At 41.0% G+C, this 22,190-nt stretch overlaps 1 protein-coding gene across 1 annotated transcript in view; it reads left to right on the top strand.

The window, feature by feature from the left end:
- CDH12 (cadherin 12) overlaps positions 1-22,190 on the top strand; it is a 693,631-nt gene that overhangs the window by 590,088 nt on the left and 81,353 nt on the right. The window contains exons 6-7 of the mRNA XM_039525377.1: positions 7,924-8,043; positions 12,103-12,270. Of these exons, the coding sequence (XP_039381311.1) occupies positions 7,924-8,043; positions 12,103-12,270 (288 nt within the window). The remainder of the gene's footprint in view (positions 1-7,923; positions 8,044-12,102; positions 12,271-22,190) is intronic.

Raw genomic sequence — 22,190 nt, 5'->3', positions numbered from 1 at the left:
ATCAAATATTAATGATATAAAACTTCATTTTATTCTGAATATAGTCCGACATATCTACAGTGGAAGAAATTTTAGTTTGTTTATTTTGGCCCTTTTATTATGTTTGTTTATTAATAAAGATATACAAATAAAATGATGTTATTTATTAAAATGCCCGGGGATGTAATAAATTTAACCCTCCATCAGTGCTTAGTAGACAATGAATATTCACTGCTGTATTGCACTGTATTATTGAATGGAGAAATAACTAAGTTATAAAGGCTGATTTTATAATTGTTTTTTATGCTTTACTATAAAACAGTACATTTGTTAGTCAGGCAGAATGGACAATGCTTAATAACATTGAAAAGATGAGAAACTAGTTTCAAAAAACCTGTTACTGGACATGTATGTGAGTACTTGAAGAACCAATGAAGCCACATAAGAAAAAACTAAGCAAGAAATAACCTCTCTGAAAAATACACACTATCCATGTTTTCAAGTTTGTTTTTTGGGGAGTTGTCAAGTGAATTAATAATGTCCAGATATTATTTTTCAAAACCAACACACACTACTGTTGGGATTCCCAAGCCTACCTGCATCTACTTGCCTGAGGAAAACACGACTAAGAGTTTTCCTTAATAAAACAGTTTATTATTCACCAGGTCTACCTTATTTTGAATAATTTAGCTGGTGTGTGTATGCAGAGAGTATGTGAGAAGGAATTTAAGGTAACGTATATAGGCATCTAAAATTAAACATCTACACTGATACTTGGGCACCAAATTAAGCTGCATAATTTGTCAGAGGTTATGACTTCCTGCAACTTCCATTTCCTTTGAAACTCATGGTACTTTTATTTAGGTTCCTAAACATGGTTATGAATTTAGGGGCCTAACTTTGGGCACCCACCTTTGAAAACATTGGCCTTAATCCCTTCAAGATAGAACAGGTTCCAGAAACAGGTTCTTTTCCAGGGGAAACTATTTTTATTGGTGCTTCCTTTATCAGCATTCCTATCACAATTTCATAACCAAGGCCAGTTTTCTAACAGTTCTAAATATTTTTCCAGCAGAAAGCTTTTGTTTAACATGATACAACTGTTAGCAATGTTAAAGATTAGGACCTCCAGGGACTGAATCTAATTTCAGCTGGGTTCACTCTGGTCTCTTTTTATTTAATACTTATGTGTATAAAGCCTCGTGCATGCAGGAAAGATAAATGAGCAGGTCAAATGGCATGGCCACCTTTTTTTGTCTGTAGTGATAGTCAGAGAAAAAATATGAAAATAACCAACTGTGCCCAATAAAATCTGTTTAATCTAATTTGGGACTGCAAAAACTGAAATGCAATCATCATTGTATGGTTAATTTATGACATCACTGCAGGACAAAGATAAGATTGTTTTGTGTCTTAAGAGGGCATTTCTGACCAAAGTATGTTTGGATTTATTTTAATTGCAACTGCTAAATTTCTTGGGTTTTTACTGCTTAATTTGCTGAGATTGCAATATCGCTGTAATCTTTTTATCCTTCAGTGTTACTGATACATACATACAACCTTCAACATAGGTTTTTGGGGGATTGGTTTTTTGTTTGTTTGTTTGTTTTCTGGGACTATATAGCGAGGTTCCAATCTGATTCCCATTTGCTTCAGTGGGCATTGGACTGAGCCCTTAAACAATGTTATACTGCTGTATCCTAGTGAATCTTATGAATCTCTTGTGCTGGACTTTCTTTTCTTTCAGATCACTGTGTGAAATTAAATACCATGCTGCATGTGCTGTAATAGCTAGGCATAATGGGTTGAGTTAAAGGCAGAGTTTGCACTCTATTAACTCCAAATTTCTTTATTTTTTATGAGTTTATATCACAACTATAATGTTGTATAAGGATAATGGGCCCTAATCATCCTTGTCACTCTATTAACTTACATGCATAGAATATGAATGTGAGACAACATTTTGTGTATAATCCAACAAATACAAGACCAAATTCTTACTCAGGCAAAAGGCTCATGAAAGCTACACAAGTTTTGCCTAAGTAAGACCAATGTAAAGACTGCAAGATTTGTCCCATGTAATAGTGAGGTCCCACAGAGGTCTGTCCTAGATCTGGAACTATTCAACACGTTCATTAATGACTTAGCTAATGCAGTGGACAGTATGTGTATACAATTTGAGAATAACACTAAACTGGTGGCACTTTGGAGGATAGGATTACAATTCAAAATGACCTTGACAAGTTAGAGAATTGGTCTGAAATCAACAACGTGAAATTCAAGAAAGACAAGGGCAAAGCACTTCATTTAGGAAGGAAACATGAAATGCACAAATATAAAATTGGGAAGAGCTGGCTAGGCAGTAATGCTGCAGAGAAGGATCTGGGGTTATACTGGATCACAAACTGAAGATGAGCCAACAGTGTGATGCAATTGTGAAAAAGGCCAACGTCATTCAGGTGTGTATTAACAGGAGTGTCATAATAAGACACAGGAGGTAATTGTCCCACTCTACTAGACATTGGTGAGCCCTTATCTGGAGTATTTTGTCCAGTTTTGGGTACCACACTTTCAGAAAGATGTGGACACAATGGAGAGAGTCCAGGGGAGAGCAACAAAAATGATAAAAGGTTTAGAATACCTGACCTAAGAGGGAATGTTAAGAAAACCATGGGTATGTTTAGTCTTGAGAAAAAAGGACAGAGGGAGGCTCTGAGAACAGTCTTCAAATATGTTAAGGACTGTTATAAAGAGGATCAATTGTTCTCCATGTCCACTGAAGCTAAAACATGATGTAATAGACTTAATCTGCAGTATGGGAGATTTAGGTTAGGTATTAGGAAAAAATATTCTAACTATAGGGGTAATTAAGGTCTGGGATAGGCTTCCAAGGGAGATTGTGGAATCCTTGTCATTGGAGGTTTTTAAAAAACAGGTTGGACAAACATCTGCCAGGGACAGTCTAGATATATTTGGTCCTGCCTCAGTGCAGATGAGGCTGAAGTAGATGACCTTTTGAGGTCCCTTTCAGCCCTACATTCCTATGATTCTATGAATGTACCTGATCACAGTCTGCCTTGCTTTTTATGAGTATAAACTGAGGAAAACTAGCATATCTGAAGCTGTACTATAAAGTACACTATAATTAAATCTATCTTATGAACTGAGCACCTAATGATTAAAAATAATACCAATGATGGTGATAATTATAGATGCTGTGCTGTAGTTGTAAAGGCTAGAAAAGAAGTGTTACTGATTAACTAAATCAGCACTAGTAATTTTTTTTGATGAAATGTCGAAGTAAAATCAGATTTATGATTTATTTTTCCTCTTTGCAGCTAGAGTGTATCAGCTAGTATTGATTTTAAATTGCAAGCTCAATACAGTATTAGAATTTCAGCTAAAGGGAAAAAAAATCCTGGGGAATGGATCAATGTTATGTACTATTTTCAAGGTGTATGTGAGCTGTATTGAACCAGAGTTTCTAAATATTAATCCATAATAGAGCTTCAGGTGTATTTTCAAATTCAAGACATTACATTTCTGGTATTTTGAGCTCCAGAGTGCATGAAGCAATCAAAAAAATTTATCTATGTAATACACTGGCAAAATGTGCATTGCATCCCCTTCTGGTAGCCGGCCAACTAGATGATAACAATAAAGGAGTTATTCTTTTAACTCAACTATTGGAGGGCTATGCCATAGTGCTTGAAAGCCCCCTGTGTTCAAACCATTCTGATAATACATATGAGAGGATTGTTGTGGCCAAGATTTTCAAAAACAGGAGGCTAAAGTTAAGCTAAAAATCTTGGTTGATTTCAGTGAGACCTACTTAGTGCCCAATACTTTTGAAAATCAGCTGATACATTCAGAAGTCCCAGTGTAATTCACCATTTTTTTGAAAAATTGGATGTACCTCTCCATCTGGGGTATGAGGAGAAAGCTATTCACTCTGGGGTACAAATTCAAGGTAGCCCCCCTACTGTTTTGTTAATGTTGGGAAAGAGCTTTGTTCTGTTACTCCGATACTCTTGCTGTCTATATGGGGTAGATAGTCTCCTACTTCTCTTAAAACATGCTATTGAGGTCTGATATGGGCTTCCGAACTCCTTTTCTCTTCCCCTCACAACAGCAACCAACCTAAAATTTAAGGGACAGTGTGGAGGGAATGGTTCAAAGGAGGAGATCTGTTTGGGGAGAAAGAGCCTGAAGGACCAGCCAGGCTTTTAGTAAGAATACAAATTTTGGGATGATTATTTAAATCAAACCTTTAAATCACCCAACTCTAATTCAAATCTCAGGATTCAGGGAATCAGATATATGGGTTTAGTGTTTGAGCTGGGAACAAAAACCAGCTGTATGAGGAAAGAAAGTAGCAGGGTAGGACAAGGAGGAAAATGACACAAATAAACATTCCCTCAGTCAAAGAATAGAATAAACTGGAGTTTTATGGTGGAAAGATAGTAAGATACTGTGTGGTGGGAAGGATATGTGGATGGATAGATAGACATAAGGGCATTTTTCAAGATAAAAGTCTCCATATTCCATTGGCATGTATGTGGGTTGTAGTTACTTGTATTTGTGTTTATTTGTATAAGTAGTTGGGGTTTGCATTTTACTAGCTTCTTTAATGGATCAGGGAATACCTAAAGTCATACAGATCACATTTTTACTAGCCCTATAAATGAATTCCTGAGCATCCCCGTCCCCTCCAAAAAGCCCACAGAAACTGTAAACTCTAATTGAAATACTGACACTCCCAAGCTTATCTAAATATTTCTGTTTATTCAGGTTCCTGTGGAACCCAAATGCACAGCCTTTTTACCCAATCCCATGAGTCATCAAGTCCTCAATCACTACAACTTAATACATAGTAAATATTTATCCCATAGGTTATGCCCTGGTTTGGTATCAAGATTTATGACTGTGGCTGGATTGAGGATGTGAATTAATGTTCTAGTGTATTGTGAGTAACCTGGGTTGTGTTATATATGGCACTCCTGTTAGTAATTAAGCAGTAAGGGGAAAATCTTGCCTTTCCTCTGGAATGCTAGTGGTCCCTTAGCAGAAGAACCAGTGAAGTTCTACTTTTCAAGATGGGAGTTGAGGGGCACGATTCAGGAGGCACTATGAAGGATATATCATACAATCCCTATGCCTTCCCCTTCCCTAGTAGAGAATTCAGTTTTGTTGGGGTTCCCTGCATTCCAGCAAGTGCAGACAGGGTTGGAATTGGCAGATCCCCTGCTACATAGACCCCTCTATCTTCGTCCCCCTGTGGTGAGAGTCCATGGAACGTTTTGTATGTATTGTAAAACATGCTGATCCTTATCCTGGCAAAAAGAGAGAACCTCCATACCCAATGCCTCTCCCTTGCCCCCCAGTAGAGCTACATAGCACACATTCCATTATCTTGATTCTGTATTAGATGAGAAGTTTAGGCATAAATATCTGAGTATACAGTGCTTCCATAATCATTATGTTGAACTATGACACTGGTCTTCTGTTGCACCTCCTGGCCTCTAAAATGTGACATTCCCCATCCTTCAGCAAATCAAAGACTAACCTCAAGCTTCTTCTGAAATGAGTCCAGATGATCTCTGCAGTGTTATTTTATTTACTGCATCCCTAATCTTTCCTTTCATTGAAAGTTGACTCTAATTAATGTGCCCTCGCCTTGTAAACATGAACAGCATTATTTTAAAACTGGTCTTGCTAATCAAATTGCTTTTCATGAACTTTCACGCTTCCCCATGATCATCAGTGTAGTAAAAAAAAATCTCCTGTGGCACCTTAACATTTTTGCTTTGGCCAATGACCATCTGTAACTGTAGCAACTCTACAATACTATCCAACAAGCAGTCAATTTATTTTCACTATCAGTTTCACTTCCAATTCCTCCACCAGTGCTGGCAATCATAAGTAGAGATGTGTAGGAGAGTTTAAAAAAATCAGCTCAAACTTTTCCCTTGACTATATTGGACTATCTTTCACTATCAAAACAGCTGTTTATTTAAAAAAAAATAAATAAACGTTGACATGCATATCACTGTTAGTGCTAGTACAATGATGATGCTTAAAAACTTTCCAGTTGCCTTTATAGCTAATAATTTTTCAGTATTTGCAGTATTCCCTGGGGAATGCCAGGTGTTCTCAAACTTGTTGTAGTATGCACCCCATCCTAACAGAAAGATTATATGATGGACCACCGGTCATGTGACCTTCCTTCCCATTCACTCCCCTCTGTATAAGTGATTGTTTAAAATCATTTTGGCAACTACCACAATTAATTACATGGAGGAATAATATGAAAGTAATATAGTTTTGCATCAGAAACATGGAGGGATAGCCAGTTTGCTCTCTCTAGACCACCCTGAAGTTCTCTTCAGACCACCATTTTACAACTACTTCTCAATGTGACACAGAGGGGAAATGGAGTAAACTTACTCTCTGAGTACCCCTATATGTATGGACACAAGGCAGACTATCTTACTGTAAACACACCTGATATAAGTGTCAGTACTCTATTTCTGCAGTATTCCTATCTGAAGCTGACCAAAGCCGGTAGATGAAACAAAACTCAAGCCTTGATTTCAAACCCAACTTAGTGAATAAAATACTTTGTTAATTTTAAAATGTACACACTCCTTTTTGGACTTGTATTCTAGCACTCGAAAGTTTTCTTCTAGGAGGCCGTGCTATGATTCTCATGGTATTTTGTGGTCTGGCTGCAGGCAGATCAGGTGGTTGCCTGCCTAAGTACTGATTTCAGTGCCAGTTTATACATTTTACTTTGCAAATGCCAGTTGGGTGCAAAAATGTTGGTTTTGAACATGCCATGAGCTGTGTCTAGCTTTCAACATGCACTTTAGGCACCCACATTCTAAATCTGGCACTATATTTTCACCAGTGTCCATTTCATGTGTGAAGGGAAGATGTTTGTAAATAAATAACTAAATCTCTTCAAAGGTCTGATGCTATTGGTAATGGCAAAATGCCCATGGCAGGAGCAGGATCAGGCCCCCGGCATTTTAATATGTCTTTTCAGGCTTGGAGAAATCTTCTTATTATTATTATTGTAAGTGAGGTCTTTAGAACCAATATTATTCGTAAACATAACTGTAGAATCCCTGTTATTAGAACAAGGGAGACAGATGACACTAAAGTGCTTGATACCCCACTAAGTTGGAAACCAGAGTTTCCATGGTGAGCAGATATACAAAAGCAAGCAATATTTGTGGCTGTGTTACTAAACCTGTGAACAAAGAGGTCCAAATACACAATCTTATCTAAAATTAAGCACCTATATCCAAATGTAGACACCTAAATATGTGGCTTGTTTTTCAGTGGTGCTAAGCACTCACATGAATGTCAGCAAACCCTGCTGATGATCTTGGTTTACAAAGTGTGGGGACTCCCAAGCTGCACTTGGAGTTTGGTGTCTTTGCAAATCCAAATGCTCAAAGCCAGACTGGTAACTGCGTGGTCCCAAGTGAGTGTTGTTAAAACTGTCAAAGCACACAAGAAATACCCTCCTCTCTAGCTGCCTCCTTCCAATAGGGTGTAGGCGGGCTCCCCCTGGCCTTTAGACATCTCTAAAAGGGGAAATTGATTATCCTGTTATTCCCACACCTATTTACATTTCCAAGGGTGGGCAACTGGCTTGCTTTCCCGCACATCACCCCTCCCCTCCAACTTGCTGGCAAGTGTCTTCTGAAGAGTGGGTGCCCGCCCACCTTGCCTTCTCTTCCCCGTTTGCTGCAACTGCTACTTACATATATGTCACTGTGGTGCTGAAACATTACATTGTTCTTTTCTTGTTTCCAAAGAAGCAGGAGCTACAGCAAATGCCTTCATCAAAAGGGGCTAAGCTATATAATATGTCAGCAATATTCCTGATCTTTGATTTCTTTTGGAAATTAAAACATCTGTTTTTTTTTCTAGGAGCATACGTGCTTCAGGTTAAAGCTACAGATGCTGATGATCCAACATATGGAAACAGTGCCAGAGTGGTTTATAGCATTCTTCAGGGGCAACCATACTTCTCCATTGATCCTAAGACAGGTAAATGTTTCATCAGCAACAATATTATCATTTTGCTTTCAAACATTTACATTTTGATTAAACATCCAAGTGGGCGACAGCATTATTGGGGTGTATAGAAATAAATACCTGATGCTGTGGTACACCCAAAGGCCAATCCATAATCATATATTTGCTTTGTGCACAAACTGGGTTTTGAATAAATTGCAACCTGCCATATAGTTTGGAATGTCTAAAGTACGTATGTGTTGAAGAGGTCTTTCCTGATGCACTCTTACTTTCACATTGTTAAGATTGCTTCTGTCTTGAAGTACTGCTCAGTTTGTGTTCTCTCTTGTGTTTTCCTGGATGTTTTGACTCCAAATCTCAAGTCTTCATCATGTTGACTCAATTTGCAGTCTGCTTGCCTAGAATGAAGAATACTTTAGCAGTGATTCTTGTGCTGCATGTTCTTAATTAGAGGATGTGGACAGCTGATTGGTCCCTGCCCTCTTCTTTTGCTGGGGCACAGGATATTGGTCTGAGGTTGTTAGATGTGTTAGCAGAGGAGAAAGGGAGACTGCAATATTTTATCATGTTCTATATTTTTAAATGCTATTCCTGTTTCTATATTTAATAATTCAGTGAAAGAACCAAGAATGTACACACTAAATGCTACAAACGATTGAATGTGTACAGGAATAGTCACCCATATGCCCCTTTCAACAAATGGAATTTCTTCTCCCAGTGAAGCTGTACTTGAATGTCAGATGGCATGTTAAAGACTTTCTCACAGATTAATCAATAATTGAAGATGGGAGATGCACGACACTGTTAGTGCAGAATCTCCAAAGGTCACGTTCCTCTGTCACATGCTCCATTTAGCAGTAGATCATATTGCAGGCTGGCTCAATGACTCTACTTTGAAAATCAAAATCTGACTTTTTCAGACACCTGGAAAAAAATCTTAACTTTAATGCTTCTTTTTGGATTAAATCTTGTGGGAAATGGAGAGAAATTTAAAAGTGAACTGAAAACCAGACACAAGTCGAATACAGGTGTCTATATTTCTCATGTAACACTTGATGATATCCCCACCAGCATTCCCTGCATTGTTTTAGCTCTTTGGGGTATATGCTGCCTTTTGTTACTCAGTATTGAGTGGAGCAGATGGGCAAAGCTTACACAAGAAGAGACCTTGAAAGTCATGCAGACGAGAAACCCGATATATCACACATCCACCATCAACCCCTCTGAACATGCTACTCAAGTGGAACTTATATCAGAAATGAGCATATAGATTAATGCTACTCTGAGCAACATTAACTTGCAATATACAAGGGTATATGCAACCCACTAGAGGGGTTATATTCACACCAAGGGAGCTGCTCAAATTAGTATTAACTCATGAACTTCCTTACAAGATCAGGTGCAGAGGCCCACATCCTCCATGTCGTCAGACCCCTGACTCTCCATTAATATCACTGTAGGGCAGTCCAGGTGCAAGGCCTGCATAGAACTCATGATAGGAGCTTATACTTGTCAGTCTATTGGCAACCTCATGGACATTGTATATCAGTTCACATTCAATATCTGTATTCGTTGCAAAAAACCCAACCAACCAACCAAACAAAAAAACCTTTAAATATTATTCAATTCTGTGGCCCTCTTGGTTAACACTAAAATATTTAAAATAGTAGAAGCTGGGAACATTCAGTGCAGTACTGAATCCATGTAGATCTGTTCATTACAATAAGCCTTGATTTCAAAATTCTAATATTTTTTGTGAAGAGGAAGAAGAAATGCAATGGCTTCTTTCCTGTTAATCATTACTCCATATAAGGATTTGCTCTACCGAGATTCTTAAATGTGCTCTCTGAAACATGCATATAAACACATGCCTTTTTGTTTTTCATTTTTATTTAGTCTTTTAATATAGAGTGCAAAGTGAAGGAAAAATATTGCCATTGGACTATTTTTGACATTTAAATTATTCTCATTGATTTTTATTGGAGACAGAGATCTCTTATGGGAAAAGCTACAGATGCTTCCAACTTCCAGACAGGAAAAGCAGTAGGTGATTAGGAACTTCACTGCTAGAGTGACAGCCAATTGTTTATGTACTGTAATCTATTAGGAATATTTTTAACAGATTTAAAGCTAACCAATGTTATCTTAAAAAATAATGTAAAAATCAAGGTGAACTGCACCTCTTGTTTGTGAAATATTCTCTGCCTCTTCCATGGAGTGCTGAACACCTCAGTTTTATTTAATTTATTTATTTAACTATTATTATTATTTTGGTCTCTCCTGTTACTATAACAAGGGGAACAATTAATTTCAATATCTGTTTACTCCCTGGACTTGAGTATAAGAAATACGTTGTAAAACATTTCAGGATGTTAAGTCATGGAACAGGGAAGAGGTTTCAGTGGAATACTGATAGTGTTGTTCCAATTTACAAAAGGACTTTTGCCACTTAAAAAAAGAAAAAAAATGAAAATACTTCCCTTTCTGTTTTCAGTCTCCAATGACTCCCATTTTTAATGATGCTAGTAGGGCTTTTTAGTATTTTATTCACTTTTTAAATATGTATTTTCAGTTATTTTTATAATCCTGGAGCTTTAACCTCCAGGAGTTCTACCTTGAAAAGTGGAGCCTTTTGAATAGCATCGAGTTTGTGAAAATAAAAGAATCACAACCTTTGTTTCAAGACTATGTACACATGTGCTTAATTGTTTCAGATGTTAGTAATTATTTAGTGCTTTAACTGCCATGCTGAGGAAGAAGTCAGTACATTATTTTCAATAATTGTTACTATTATCATCAATGTTACAAATGAAAGAAAACTTCATTCTTATACAATCAATTTATTAGGATTTTTTGATCAGTTGAACCAGTGGTGAATCCAAGCCAAAGTTATTTTTAGACTCCTAACAAGCGTTATCAACTAATTGATTCCATTCTTACTGGTTGACACACGAGTTAATTGCAAAGAAATAACAAGCATCCCAAGAGAGATTTTTTTTCGTATCACTCTGTGTACATTGTAACAAAAGGGAAAAAGACGGATTTTAAAACCAACCAGCCTAATGTTCAGAGATAATAATTTCTGAAATAATAATAATCCCTCTCCAGCTAGCTTATTTTGTAACTACACTGGCATTAAACTGTCTGCATTGAACCATTTCTGAGAGATATCGTTTAATTATATTGCATTATACGGTGTTGGCTTATGACAAGGTAACATACCTTTCCCATGAATTTGGTCACAGAATCCTACATTTTTAACATAACAGAAAGAATGCTACAGAAGGTGTCGTTAGATGCCAACTGTTCAAAGTCACTCAAGATTAAAACACAATTGATTAATGACTAACTGTGTGTTTGCAACTGCATGTAGGATATTTACCATACCCTATTCAAAAAGTGCCTGAGCATTTTCAGCAATCGCTGTATCAGGTGAACAGTGATACGTTTTGTAACCAAATACCATTGTTTGTACAGAAGGAACGTTGTCTTGTCCAATGGAACCTCATTCCATTGGTTATGATAGTGGACGTTTTGTTTCAAATGCAGGAGAGTCATAGAGACAGTCTGAGAAGTAGTGATGTCTACTCACCTCTTTCTACTTCTTTTTTTTTGTTCGCCCTTCACCTCTTCTTCTCCCACTCATGTCTCTGTGCTTTTATCCACACTGCCCCTTATGCCTTTTCCATTCTGATGTGGAGACATTCATTCTCTTCTCATTCACATCCCTAGTCAACATTCACTTGTCAGTCTTAATTCACCATCCAAAATGTTGTTTATTTAAAGTGGGGCAGGGGAGACAGGCCCTGAAATACTACTGTGTAATCAAGCTTCCTTCTGGTCACCCATTGAAATCAATGTGAGTCTCTCTATGGGAGCTGCTGACTGCTGGGCTCTTTTAGAAATCTGAGCACTTCATTCAGGTGTCTAAATGGGAACTGCTAGTTGGTGAACTCTTTGGGGAATCTGACCATCAGCGTACATAGGAAAGAATATTATTCTGTAAACAGAATCTTTGCCAAGGCTTTGGTTTATATGTATTGTGTTTCTCTTTTCTTTTTTTCCTCCAAGGTGTAATAAGAACAGCTTTGCCAAACATGGACAGAGAGGTCAAAGAACAATATCAAGTCCTCATCCAAGCCAAGGATATGGGAGGACAGCTGGGAGGATTAGCTGGAACTACCACTGTAAACATAACTCTCACCGATGTCAATGACAACCCACCCAGATTTCCCAAGAGTATGTTTTATTTTGCATACACTAATTTCAAAAGGAGTGTCATTTATAACATCAATGTGAAGACTCCCTTAAATAATTTCTTGGGTTGGAGGTCAGACAGAAGGGAACCCTAATGCATGATGGAAAAGTATGGAATGGATCTTTGCTAAGACAAGGAACTGTTTTAAAGAACACAAGGTCCAATCTTGCAAGGTGCCAAACATCCAATGGGAAATGAGGATATGCAGGATCTTGCAAGATCAGGCCCATAGCTGGTAGCAGTTATATATTTTTTATAACATAAGTTTGGGGCATATATTTTATCCAGGGAAAGCTGATGTTACTCTTCATATGACTCCTGATTATAAACTTATTACATTTGAGGGTGGGTCACACTTTTCTGACCTTTTTATTAAAGGTATAAGGTGGAATTTCTCAAAAGAAAAACTAAGAAACAATATGTGGTAAAAGTACTACGAGTCAGAATAATTGTTGTCATGAGCAGGTGCAACTCTGTTGTGCCATCTGGGCCCATTGAGCTTAAGTCTGTACTGGAAAATATTTATGGAATCAGAATAGAGATCATGTACCAAAGATGTTTATATAAATTAGTTGAAATCAGGCTTTTCAGAAATGTGCTCATTTAAAAAAACGTTGTTTGATAGGGTGATGATTTTCAGAAGCACTAGCACATGCAGATCTTTTTGAAGATTATTGGAGTTGTCAGTGCTCAGGAAGTCTGAAAATTGAGTCCTTGGTATTTATTCAAAACAATAAACTTTGCAAACATGTAGCAATTGTAAATTTCAGTAGTCATGACAAACTATTAGGGTGGGATTCACAAATGTATTTAGGCACCCAACTCTTACTGGTTTCAATGGGAGATAGGAATCTAATTACCTTGGTGAATCCTGTCCTTAGTTGCTAAATGACAGTCAACAAGTCAAACTTCTATTATTAGATTAGAATATTTGAATGAACAATTTAGTGATGGCACAGGAGTGTTGATTTTACCACTATTTATATGGTTCTACCTTGTTTTGATTACATTCCTACACGATGAGAAATCCATAACATACTGTAATTACATATAACTGGCTTTTTGGTGACATAGGCTCCATATCACACCTATGTCTTCATGAGACTGTTGCTTTCTCTCAAACATTTGTTCTTCCCACCTTCGAGAATGGAATTCACTGCATTTCTGGAGCAATCCCAGTTCACAAAGCCCTTCTTCCAGCAGATTTTCAGGTGTACCTTTGACTCTGCTGCTATGGGCTTTAGTCAGCTCCCCAAATTACTTTATAATGTGACCATTTGACTTAAAAGACTGAAACATTTCAAAGTACAAAGGAACAAAATATACTTTAAAAAAATAGAGATACCAGCAGGTTATTTTTTACACTTCCAGGCTTTAAAGGTCTTATTTCATGTGTGTACTATAGTGATGACTTTTTAGTCCAGTCAAGGCTGTGTGCCATGGTTAAAATATCAACAGATCACATTTCTCCTCTCCTCCGCATATTGAGAGTTGTAAATCTTTTCCCTCTTATTATATCAAATGTCAGAAGTCAATTAATAACAATAGCTCTTGATGAAATAGAAGGGAATAATATCTGAGATGCACAGTGTGTAATGAAAGTAACATATATTTATTATGGCCAAAGGCTAAAATGTGAGAGAATGATATGGGGTATTCCTTTCCAGGAAGAACTTGCATATTCAGGGGTAATCACATCACTGAAACAGTCTTTATTGGGTGTGTCACAGAAGGAACAGATTTAGTTTAAGGAAAAGTAATTACTGCTTTTTTCAGAACAGTAATAGCAAAAGCTCTGCTTAATGGGGACTCTCCCATCGGCATAATAGCTATGGCCTCTCACAGCAGTGGATTAGCAGCAGTGTGAGAATCTCTCCCACTGACATAGCACTGTCTACACCAGTGCTTAGGTCATTCTAACTACGTCGTTCAAGGGTGTGCATTTTTCACATCCCTGGGTGACGTAGTTATACCAGAGTAATTTTGTAGTGTGGACCTGCCCTCGATCTGGACACCCACTTGAGATGGATTCGTCACTCACAGAGGTGCGATTCACAAAGTACTTAGGTGCACCACTCCTATTGAAATCAATGAGTTAGGCACCTAAGTACCTTTGTGAATCCCACCCTGGCTTGTCACAGTTAATGTATTTCTAGTGTATATTTTTAGTTTGGTGTTAAGCTTCCATATTAGGCCCAGGCCTTCAAGGCCCCGAATGCCCTCATCTATTTCAATAGGAATTGAGAGATAGAAGGTGGGTGACATAGTATATTTTATTGGACCAACTTCTGTTGGTGAAAGAGGCAAGATTTCAAACTCCACAGAGTTCTTCAGGTCTGGGAAAGTAATCAGAATGTCACAGCTAAATACAAGATAGAAGAGATTGGTAAACATAAGGAGTTAACAAGTTGCAAGAAACCATTCAAGATGAAGTGGGCAATTAACACCTTTGCTGTCATAGGTAGGACAAAGGAGGGTTAATGGGTTACAGATTGTTGTAATGAGACACAAAACTAGTGTCTTTATGGAGTCCATGATCCATGGCAATTGGGGCATTTGGCATCTCACCAAAGTTGCTCAGAACCATGCAAACTTGGATCCATTAATGGGGCAACTACTCTTGTTGCCAAAGATGCTGCACATCACACTATTCTATAGAGTGAGAAACTATTCATTATGATAGAATAAGGTTTAGGCTTATTTTCCGAATTCAGTTAGGACTTTTTTCCCAACAAAAGTGAGACAGCCTATATTATTAATACTAGGAAGGAACTCTACACTGATAAATAATGGATTTTAAGCTTGCCAAAAAAATTTCAAGCACACACCACCACATTCATTTCACTTGAGGCTCCTAAAAAGAGCCAGGTGGGTTTAGACAGAATAGCAGATTCTAGAGATGAAAGATCATTGACTGTCTTGCTGAACATGGCATTTTTATTTAGGAAATACACTTTTGAAAGTATTCAACAGAAAAGTTCCATCTTGTGTATTTTTTATGTAATGAAGGTGGACCAGTGAGAAAACAGGAAAACCTTGAAGCATTATACATCTGTGATTGAGCTTTTTGAGCTGCAGGTCACTCTTGAACCACATTTTGGAAAGCAAGATAATCTGCTTCCACAGACTTTCATATAACTGGAATGATGAATGGTTTTAAGTTTACATTAGTAGGAATATGTTTCCATAGGGGTTACACATGTCTATTATGCATAGGCGTGCGCACGGGGTGTGCCGGTTGTGCCCAGGCACACCCTAATCATGCCTGAGCTCCTGTCTTGGAAGGCTGCTAAGGCTGCTCCTCCCCTCTCCCCCGCTGGAGGTGGAGTGGGGGCGGAGCCTTGGATAAAGGGGTGGAGCTAGGATGGGGCACCCACCGGCAAAACCAAAAGTCAGCACCTATGAGTCGGGGTGACAGGGTCCCACCTGCGCAGGGTGTATTTATTGCCTGTACAAACTTCCTCAGCAGCTGCACAAAGTTGTTGTCATGTCACACAATGAACCCCACACTGCTACCATGACCCCCTCTTGCCCCCCCACCCAGGCTCACCCAGCCAATCACTGCCTCCCCAGTGCTACATGTGACCTTTGACTTACATCAGTCATAGTGCTCTGCCACCGTTGTGCTCCAGCTTGGTTGGCGCTCTCCGAGCCTGCCCTGTAAGTGCCATCACATCATTGTTCAAGGGGATGTCCAAGGGGTGGGGTTTGGTGAGGACTGTGTTCTGAGCGGCGGCGTGGTAAGGGGGTTAGGCCGGGCCAAGGGGGTTGGATATGGGCCAGAGGGTCTCGGGGGTAGTCAGGGAGCAGGGAATGGGGGTGTTGGATAGATTGTGGAAGTCCCAGAGGGCCTGTAAGGGGGTGGGTATGTGTCTAGGGTAGGGTGACCAGATGTCCTGATTTTATAGGGACAGTCCCGATATTTGGGGCTTTTTCTTCTATAGGCTCCTATTACTCCCCCACACTCCCTGTCCTGATTTTTCACACTTGCTATCTGGTCAGCCTAGGCTAGGGGTTGGGGCAGTCAGGGGACAGGGGGGCTGGATAGTTGGTGGGGTCCTGGGGGGCGATTAGAGGGCAAAGGCGTCTCTGGAGGGGGTGGTCAGGGGACAAGGAGCAGGGCGGGTTGGATGGGTTGGGAGTTCTGGGGATCCTGTCAGGGAGCAGGGAGCGGTTGGATAGGCGTGGGAGTCCTGGGGGTCTGTCTAGGGTGGGGGGGGGTGGCTAAGGGTCAGGGCAGTCAGGGGACAGGTAGGGGGTGGGGTCCTGGAGGGCAGTTAGGGGCAGGGTCCCAGGAGCGGGCAGTCAGGGGACAAGGAGCAGGGGAGTTTGAGGGTTCTGAGGGAGGCAGTCAGGGGGCGGGAAGTGGAAGGGAGTGGATCGGGGTGGGGGTGGGGCTTGGGCGGGGCTCCCTGGGTGCACACTCTGATGAAATGTGTTGTGCACGCCTATGCTATTATGACTAACTCTTCTGATCATGCTGCCATTCTAAATTACTGGGCATGATTTGTAGATAAAAACAGAATACATTTGTAAACATGGAGACCATCTTCTCAGATCCAAAGGTCCTTTATATTACCAAAGAGGCAAGGGAGTGAACATGTGTGCATCTTCGGTAGAATAATGCTGATGTCTGGAACAATTTAATCAAGAATGTGAGGTAATACATCCTCAGGGAAAGAAAGGACAAGACTTTGGATGGAGAAGACTGAGGGTCTTAAAAGCACTTTGAAAATGCTACCATTGCACAGCGGAGCCTCTGTAGCACTTCAACGTAGACATTACCTATGTCAATGGGAGGTGTTCCCTCATCGGGAGGTAGGTAATCCACCTCCCTGAGATATGGTAGTTTAGGCCTGGACTACACTATGAGGTTAGGTTGAATTTAGCCGCATTAGGTTGATTTTATAAGGAATGCGTCTACACAACCAACCTGTTCCGCTGACCTAAAGGGCTCTTAAAATTTACTGCTGTACTCCTCCCTGACGAAGCGAGTATCGCTAAAAATCAACCTACCTGGATCGAATTTGGGGTACTGTAGATAAAGTGCTGTGCAATTCGATGGTATTGGCCTCCAGGAGCTATCCCCGAATGCGCCAATTTGACCGTTCTGGAGAGCACTTTCAACTCTGATGCACTAGCCAGGCACACAGGAAAAGCACCAGGAACTTTTGAATCTTATTTCCTGTTTGGTCAGCATGTCGAGCTTAGCAGAACAGGTGGGAAGAACAGCATGGAGAAGACGGGAGACACTGGCTCTAACTGCAGTATGGGGAGAAGAATCTGTGCAGGCAGAACTCCGATCCAGCATAAGAAATGTTGATATATATGCCAAAATTGCACAGGGCATGGTGGAGAGAGGCTAAACCAGGGACACACAGCAGTGCCACGTGAAAATTAAGGAGCTCAGGCAAGCCTACGAAAAGATAAAGGAGGCAAACGGTCACTCCGGGTCAGAGCCCCAGACATGCTGCTTATATGATCAGCTTCATGCCTTTCTAGAGGGGGACCCTACCACTACTCAACACTGTCCTTGGACACCTGCAAGGTGGCAGCCTCATGCAACACAGTGGAGGATTTTGTGGATGAGGAAGAGGAGGAGGAGGAGAATGTGCAGCAGGCAAGCGGAGAATCAGTTCTCCCCAGCAGCCAGGACCTTTTCCTCACCCTGGAGTCAATACCCTCCCAGGGTGAATTGTTCCCAGACCTGAAGGTGGAGAAGACACCTCTGGTGAGTGCACATTTGTAACTACACTACAGGGGTTAAAAACAAATGTGTTTAATGTTTGATTTGCCCTGAACAATTGGGATGCATTTGCGGCCAGTACAGCTACTAGAAAAGTCTGTTAACGTGTCTGGGGATGAAACGGGAATCCTCCAGGGACATCTCCATGAAGCTCTACCAGAGGTACTCTGAAAGCCTTTGCAGAAGGTTTCTGGAGAGGGCTGCCATATTTCGTCCTCCATGGTAGGACACTTTACCACACCAAGCCAGTAGAAAGTAGTCTGGAATCATTGCAGCACAAGGCATGGAAGCGAATGGTCCTGGGTTTTAGTCACATTCATGCAACATTTGGTCTTTATCTTTCTGTGTCAGCCTCAGGAGAGTGATAACATTCATGGTCACCTGGTTGAAATAGGGGAATTTTTGTAAGGGAACAGTAATCCCCTCTGTTTGATGATCCCTGGCATATTAGACTCCGGTCATGCTGGGCTGTTTGCATTTGGCTAAAAGGGATCATCCTGGAGAATAGCCACGTGGAGAGCGGGTGTGTGTGCTTCACTTCCACCCCAAAACCACAGCCCCTCCTTTTAAACAGCAAACCCAACCAGCATTGGTTGCTATGGGGAAGGAGGGCACTGCAGTATTAAACCATTGCCACATGTTATGAACGCGGAAGAAGCCAACCCTGAATACCCTTTGTCTTACCATGGCTGCCTGGAAACCGAATGTGTGTGTGTGTGATATGTCACCATACCGGCAGACACTCTATAGGAAGGGCAAAATGTTACCGGGTACCTAAAACACATGTGCTGTCTACTGTGAATTGCTTGATTCACGGTGAAAGAGTCTCCCTTTTGTTCTCAGAAATGTATCTTCTTAAATTCTACTCTTCCCCCCCCCCCACCGCAGCTGCAAATGTTTCTATGCTCCCTGTATTAACTCCATCCCGGAGGTTATCGCAGATAAGAAGGCGAAAAAAAACGCACTCGCAATGACATGTTTTCAGATCTCGTGCAGTCCATCAGCAGTGATCGGGCACAGCTGAATGCATGAAGGCATTCGGTGGCAGAGGCCAGGAAAGCATACAGTGAGCATGATCGGAACATACAGGAGGAGACGCTGAGGCTAATGGAAGATCAAATTGACATGATGAGGCATCTGGTGGATCTCCAGGAAAGGCAACTAGAATACAGAGCCCCGCTGCATCCATTGGGTAACCGCCTGCCCTCCTCACCCAAATGCCCAAGAATGCGGCGGGGGGGAGGCTCTGGGCACCCAGCCACTCAACTCCAGGGGATGGCCCAAGCAACAGAAGACTGTCATTCAAACAGCTTTGATTCGTTTCGTAGTGTGGCTACAATAAGCAATGTGGCCTTGTCCTTCCCTCCTCCCCACCCCACCCAGGCTACCTTTTACTAGTCAGTGTTGTCAATGATCTCACATTTTTTTTGTTTTTTTTTTAAATAAATAAAGAATGAATGGATTCAGAACAATAGGGACTTTATTTCTTGTGTCAGCTGTGGTCGAAGGTAAGGAGGGGGATTGGCTTTCAGGAAAGTACATTCACCAAAGCGGGAAAGGACAAACACACACAACTGTCACACCATAGCTTGGTCAGTCATGAAACTGTTTTTCAAAGCCTCTTTGATGCACATCACACCTTGTTGTGCTCGTCTAATTGCCTTGCTGTCTGGCTGTTCAAAATTGGCCACTAGGTGATTTGCTTCAACCTCCCACCCCACCATAAACGTCTCCCTCTTAGGGCAGGTCCATACTCACCGCGCGGGTCGACGCGGTGAGTTCGACTTCTCCGAGTTCAAACTATCGCGTCTAATCAAGTTCGAACTTGATAGTTCGAACTCCCCGTGCGCTCCGGTCGAATCCGGAACTCCACCAACGCGAACGGCGGTGGCGGAGTCGACCTTGGAGCCGCGGAGTTCGACCCCGCCGCGTCTGGACGGGTAAGTAAGTCGAACTAGGGTACTTCGAGTTCAGCTACGCTATTCATGTAGCTGAACTTGCGTACCCTAGTTCGACACCTGCCCTTAGTGTAGACCAGGCCTTAGTCTCACAGATATTATGGAGCACACAGCAAAGAGCAATAACAATGGGAATATTGCTTTCACTGAGGTCTAACCTACTCAGCAAACAGCCCCAGCACCCTTTTAAACATCCAAAGGCACATTCTATCACCATTCTGCACTTGCTCAGCCTATAGTTGAACTGCTCCTTACTGCTGTCCAGGCTGCCTGTGTACGGTTTCATGAGCCAGGGAGCAAGGGGTAGACTGAGTCCCCAAGAATATGTATTGGCATTTCAACTTCCCCAATGGTAATTTTATGGTCTTGGAAGAAAGTCCCTTCTTGCAGCTTTTCGAACAGCCCAGATTTCCAAAAGATGCGAACATCGTGCACCTTTCCCAACTGTCCCACATTGATGTTGGTGAAATGGCCCTTGTGATCCACCAGTGCCTGCAGCACCATTGAGAAGTACCCCTTGTGGTTTATGTGCTGTTTGGCAAGGTGGTCTGGTGCCAAGATAGGGATATGTGTTCTATCACCCCACCACAGTTAGGGAATCCCATTGCAGCAAAGCCATCCACTATGACGAGCACATTTCCTAGAGTCGTTACCTTTGTTAGCAGAAGGTTACCGATTGCCTTGGCTACTTGGATCACAGCAGCCCCCACAATAGATTTGCCCACTCTGAATTGATTCCTGACTGACTGGTAGCAATCAGGCTTTGGAGGCTTTCAGAGGGTATTGCCACTTGCTTGTAATAATGTAATATGGAGATATACCTATCTCATAGAGCTGGAAGGGACCCTGAAAGGTCACTGAATTCACCCCCCTGCCTTTACTAGCAGGACCAAATACTGATTTTGCCCCAGCTCCCTATGTGGCTCCTTCAAGTATTGAACTCACAACTGTGGGTTTAGTAAGCCAATGCTCAAACCACTGAGTTATCCCTCCCCCAAAACTTCAGGGCAGGTCTCATCTTGGTATTCCTCTGCTTCAGGGTGGGGGAAAGCAGCAAACAAAGTCCCATGAAAGTGGCCTTATGCATGTGAAAGTTTCGCAGCCACTGTGAATCATCCCATACCTGCAACACTATGCAGTCCCACCAGTCTGTGCTTGTTTGCTGGGCCCAGAATTGGCATTCCACTATATCAACATGCGCCAATGCCACCATGATATCCCAATTGCCACATCCCTTACTTTCAGGAATGTCTGTGTCTATGTCCTCCTCACAATCTTCCTCGTGCTGGCAGCTCCTAGCTAGTCTCTGCCCATGTTGCAGGATAATGCATGAGGTGTTTACAATGCTCACAAAAGCAGTGTGCTGCTAAGTAGGCTCCATGCTTGCCATGCTATGGCGGATGCATGGATAATCCAGGAAAAAAGGCGCGAAACGATTGTTTGCCATTGCTTTCACAGAGAGAAGGGAGACTGACAACATGTATCTAAAACCACCCATGGCCATGTTTTTGCCCCATCAGGCATTGGGAGCTTAACCCAGAATTCCAATGGACAGCGGGGACTGTGGGATAGCTACCCTCAGTGCACCACTCCATGAGTCGATGGTAGTCACAATATTGAGGACACACTCCGCAACCTAATGCACTTATTGGGGATGTGCATGTTTGACTGTATAAAAAAGGTTGCTAAAGATCGACTTCTATAAAATTGACCTAATTTCATAGTGTAGACGTGCCCTAGTTGATGAGGATTAAGGTTGTCTTACCTATAGTGCTCAAGGGTGAGTATTTTTCACATCCCTGAGAGAAGTATTTATGTTGACCTAATTTTCTAGTGTAGACCGGGCCTGGATTAAAGCAATTCACATTCAGGTGTGTTTCAGCTAATGGGTCTTCTCTCTCTCAGCTAGTAATGCATAAGGAGAAGTGTTTAAGTAAAAAAGACAATTCAGAACATTATTTCTTGACGCTAATGTGCTAACCCTTAACATGTTGGCGTTAGACTACTCTGAGCTAGGCTCTAGGATGATTGTGGCTGACTTCCAATGTTAAAATAAGCTTCAGAAGAATTTGATGGGAAGCATTTGCTTCAACATTTAAATGACAATAGCTGTATAATTAGCTGGCATAAATTATACATTATGGAATCAAACCAATTAAGTGAAGTGGTTAATTCATAATTTGCAACATTATTGTGC

The sequence above is a fragment of the Mauremys reevesii genome, linkage group 2 (assembly GCF_016161935.1).
Source record: "Mauremys reevesii isolate NIE-2019 linkage group 2, ASM1616193v1, whole genome shotgun sequence".
NCBI lineage: Eukaryota > Metazoa > Chordata > Testudines > Geoemydidae > Mauremys > Mauremys reevesii.
Note: the sequence above shows the minus strand (reverse complement) of the source record. Positions and strands in the feature narration are given on the sequence as shown.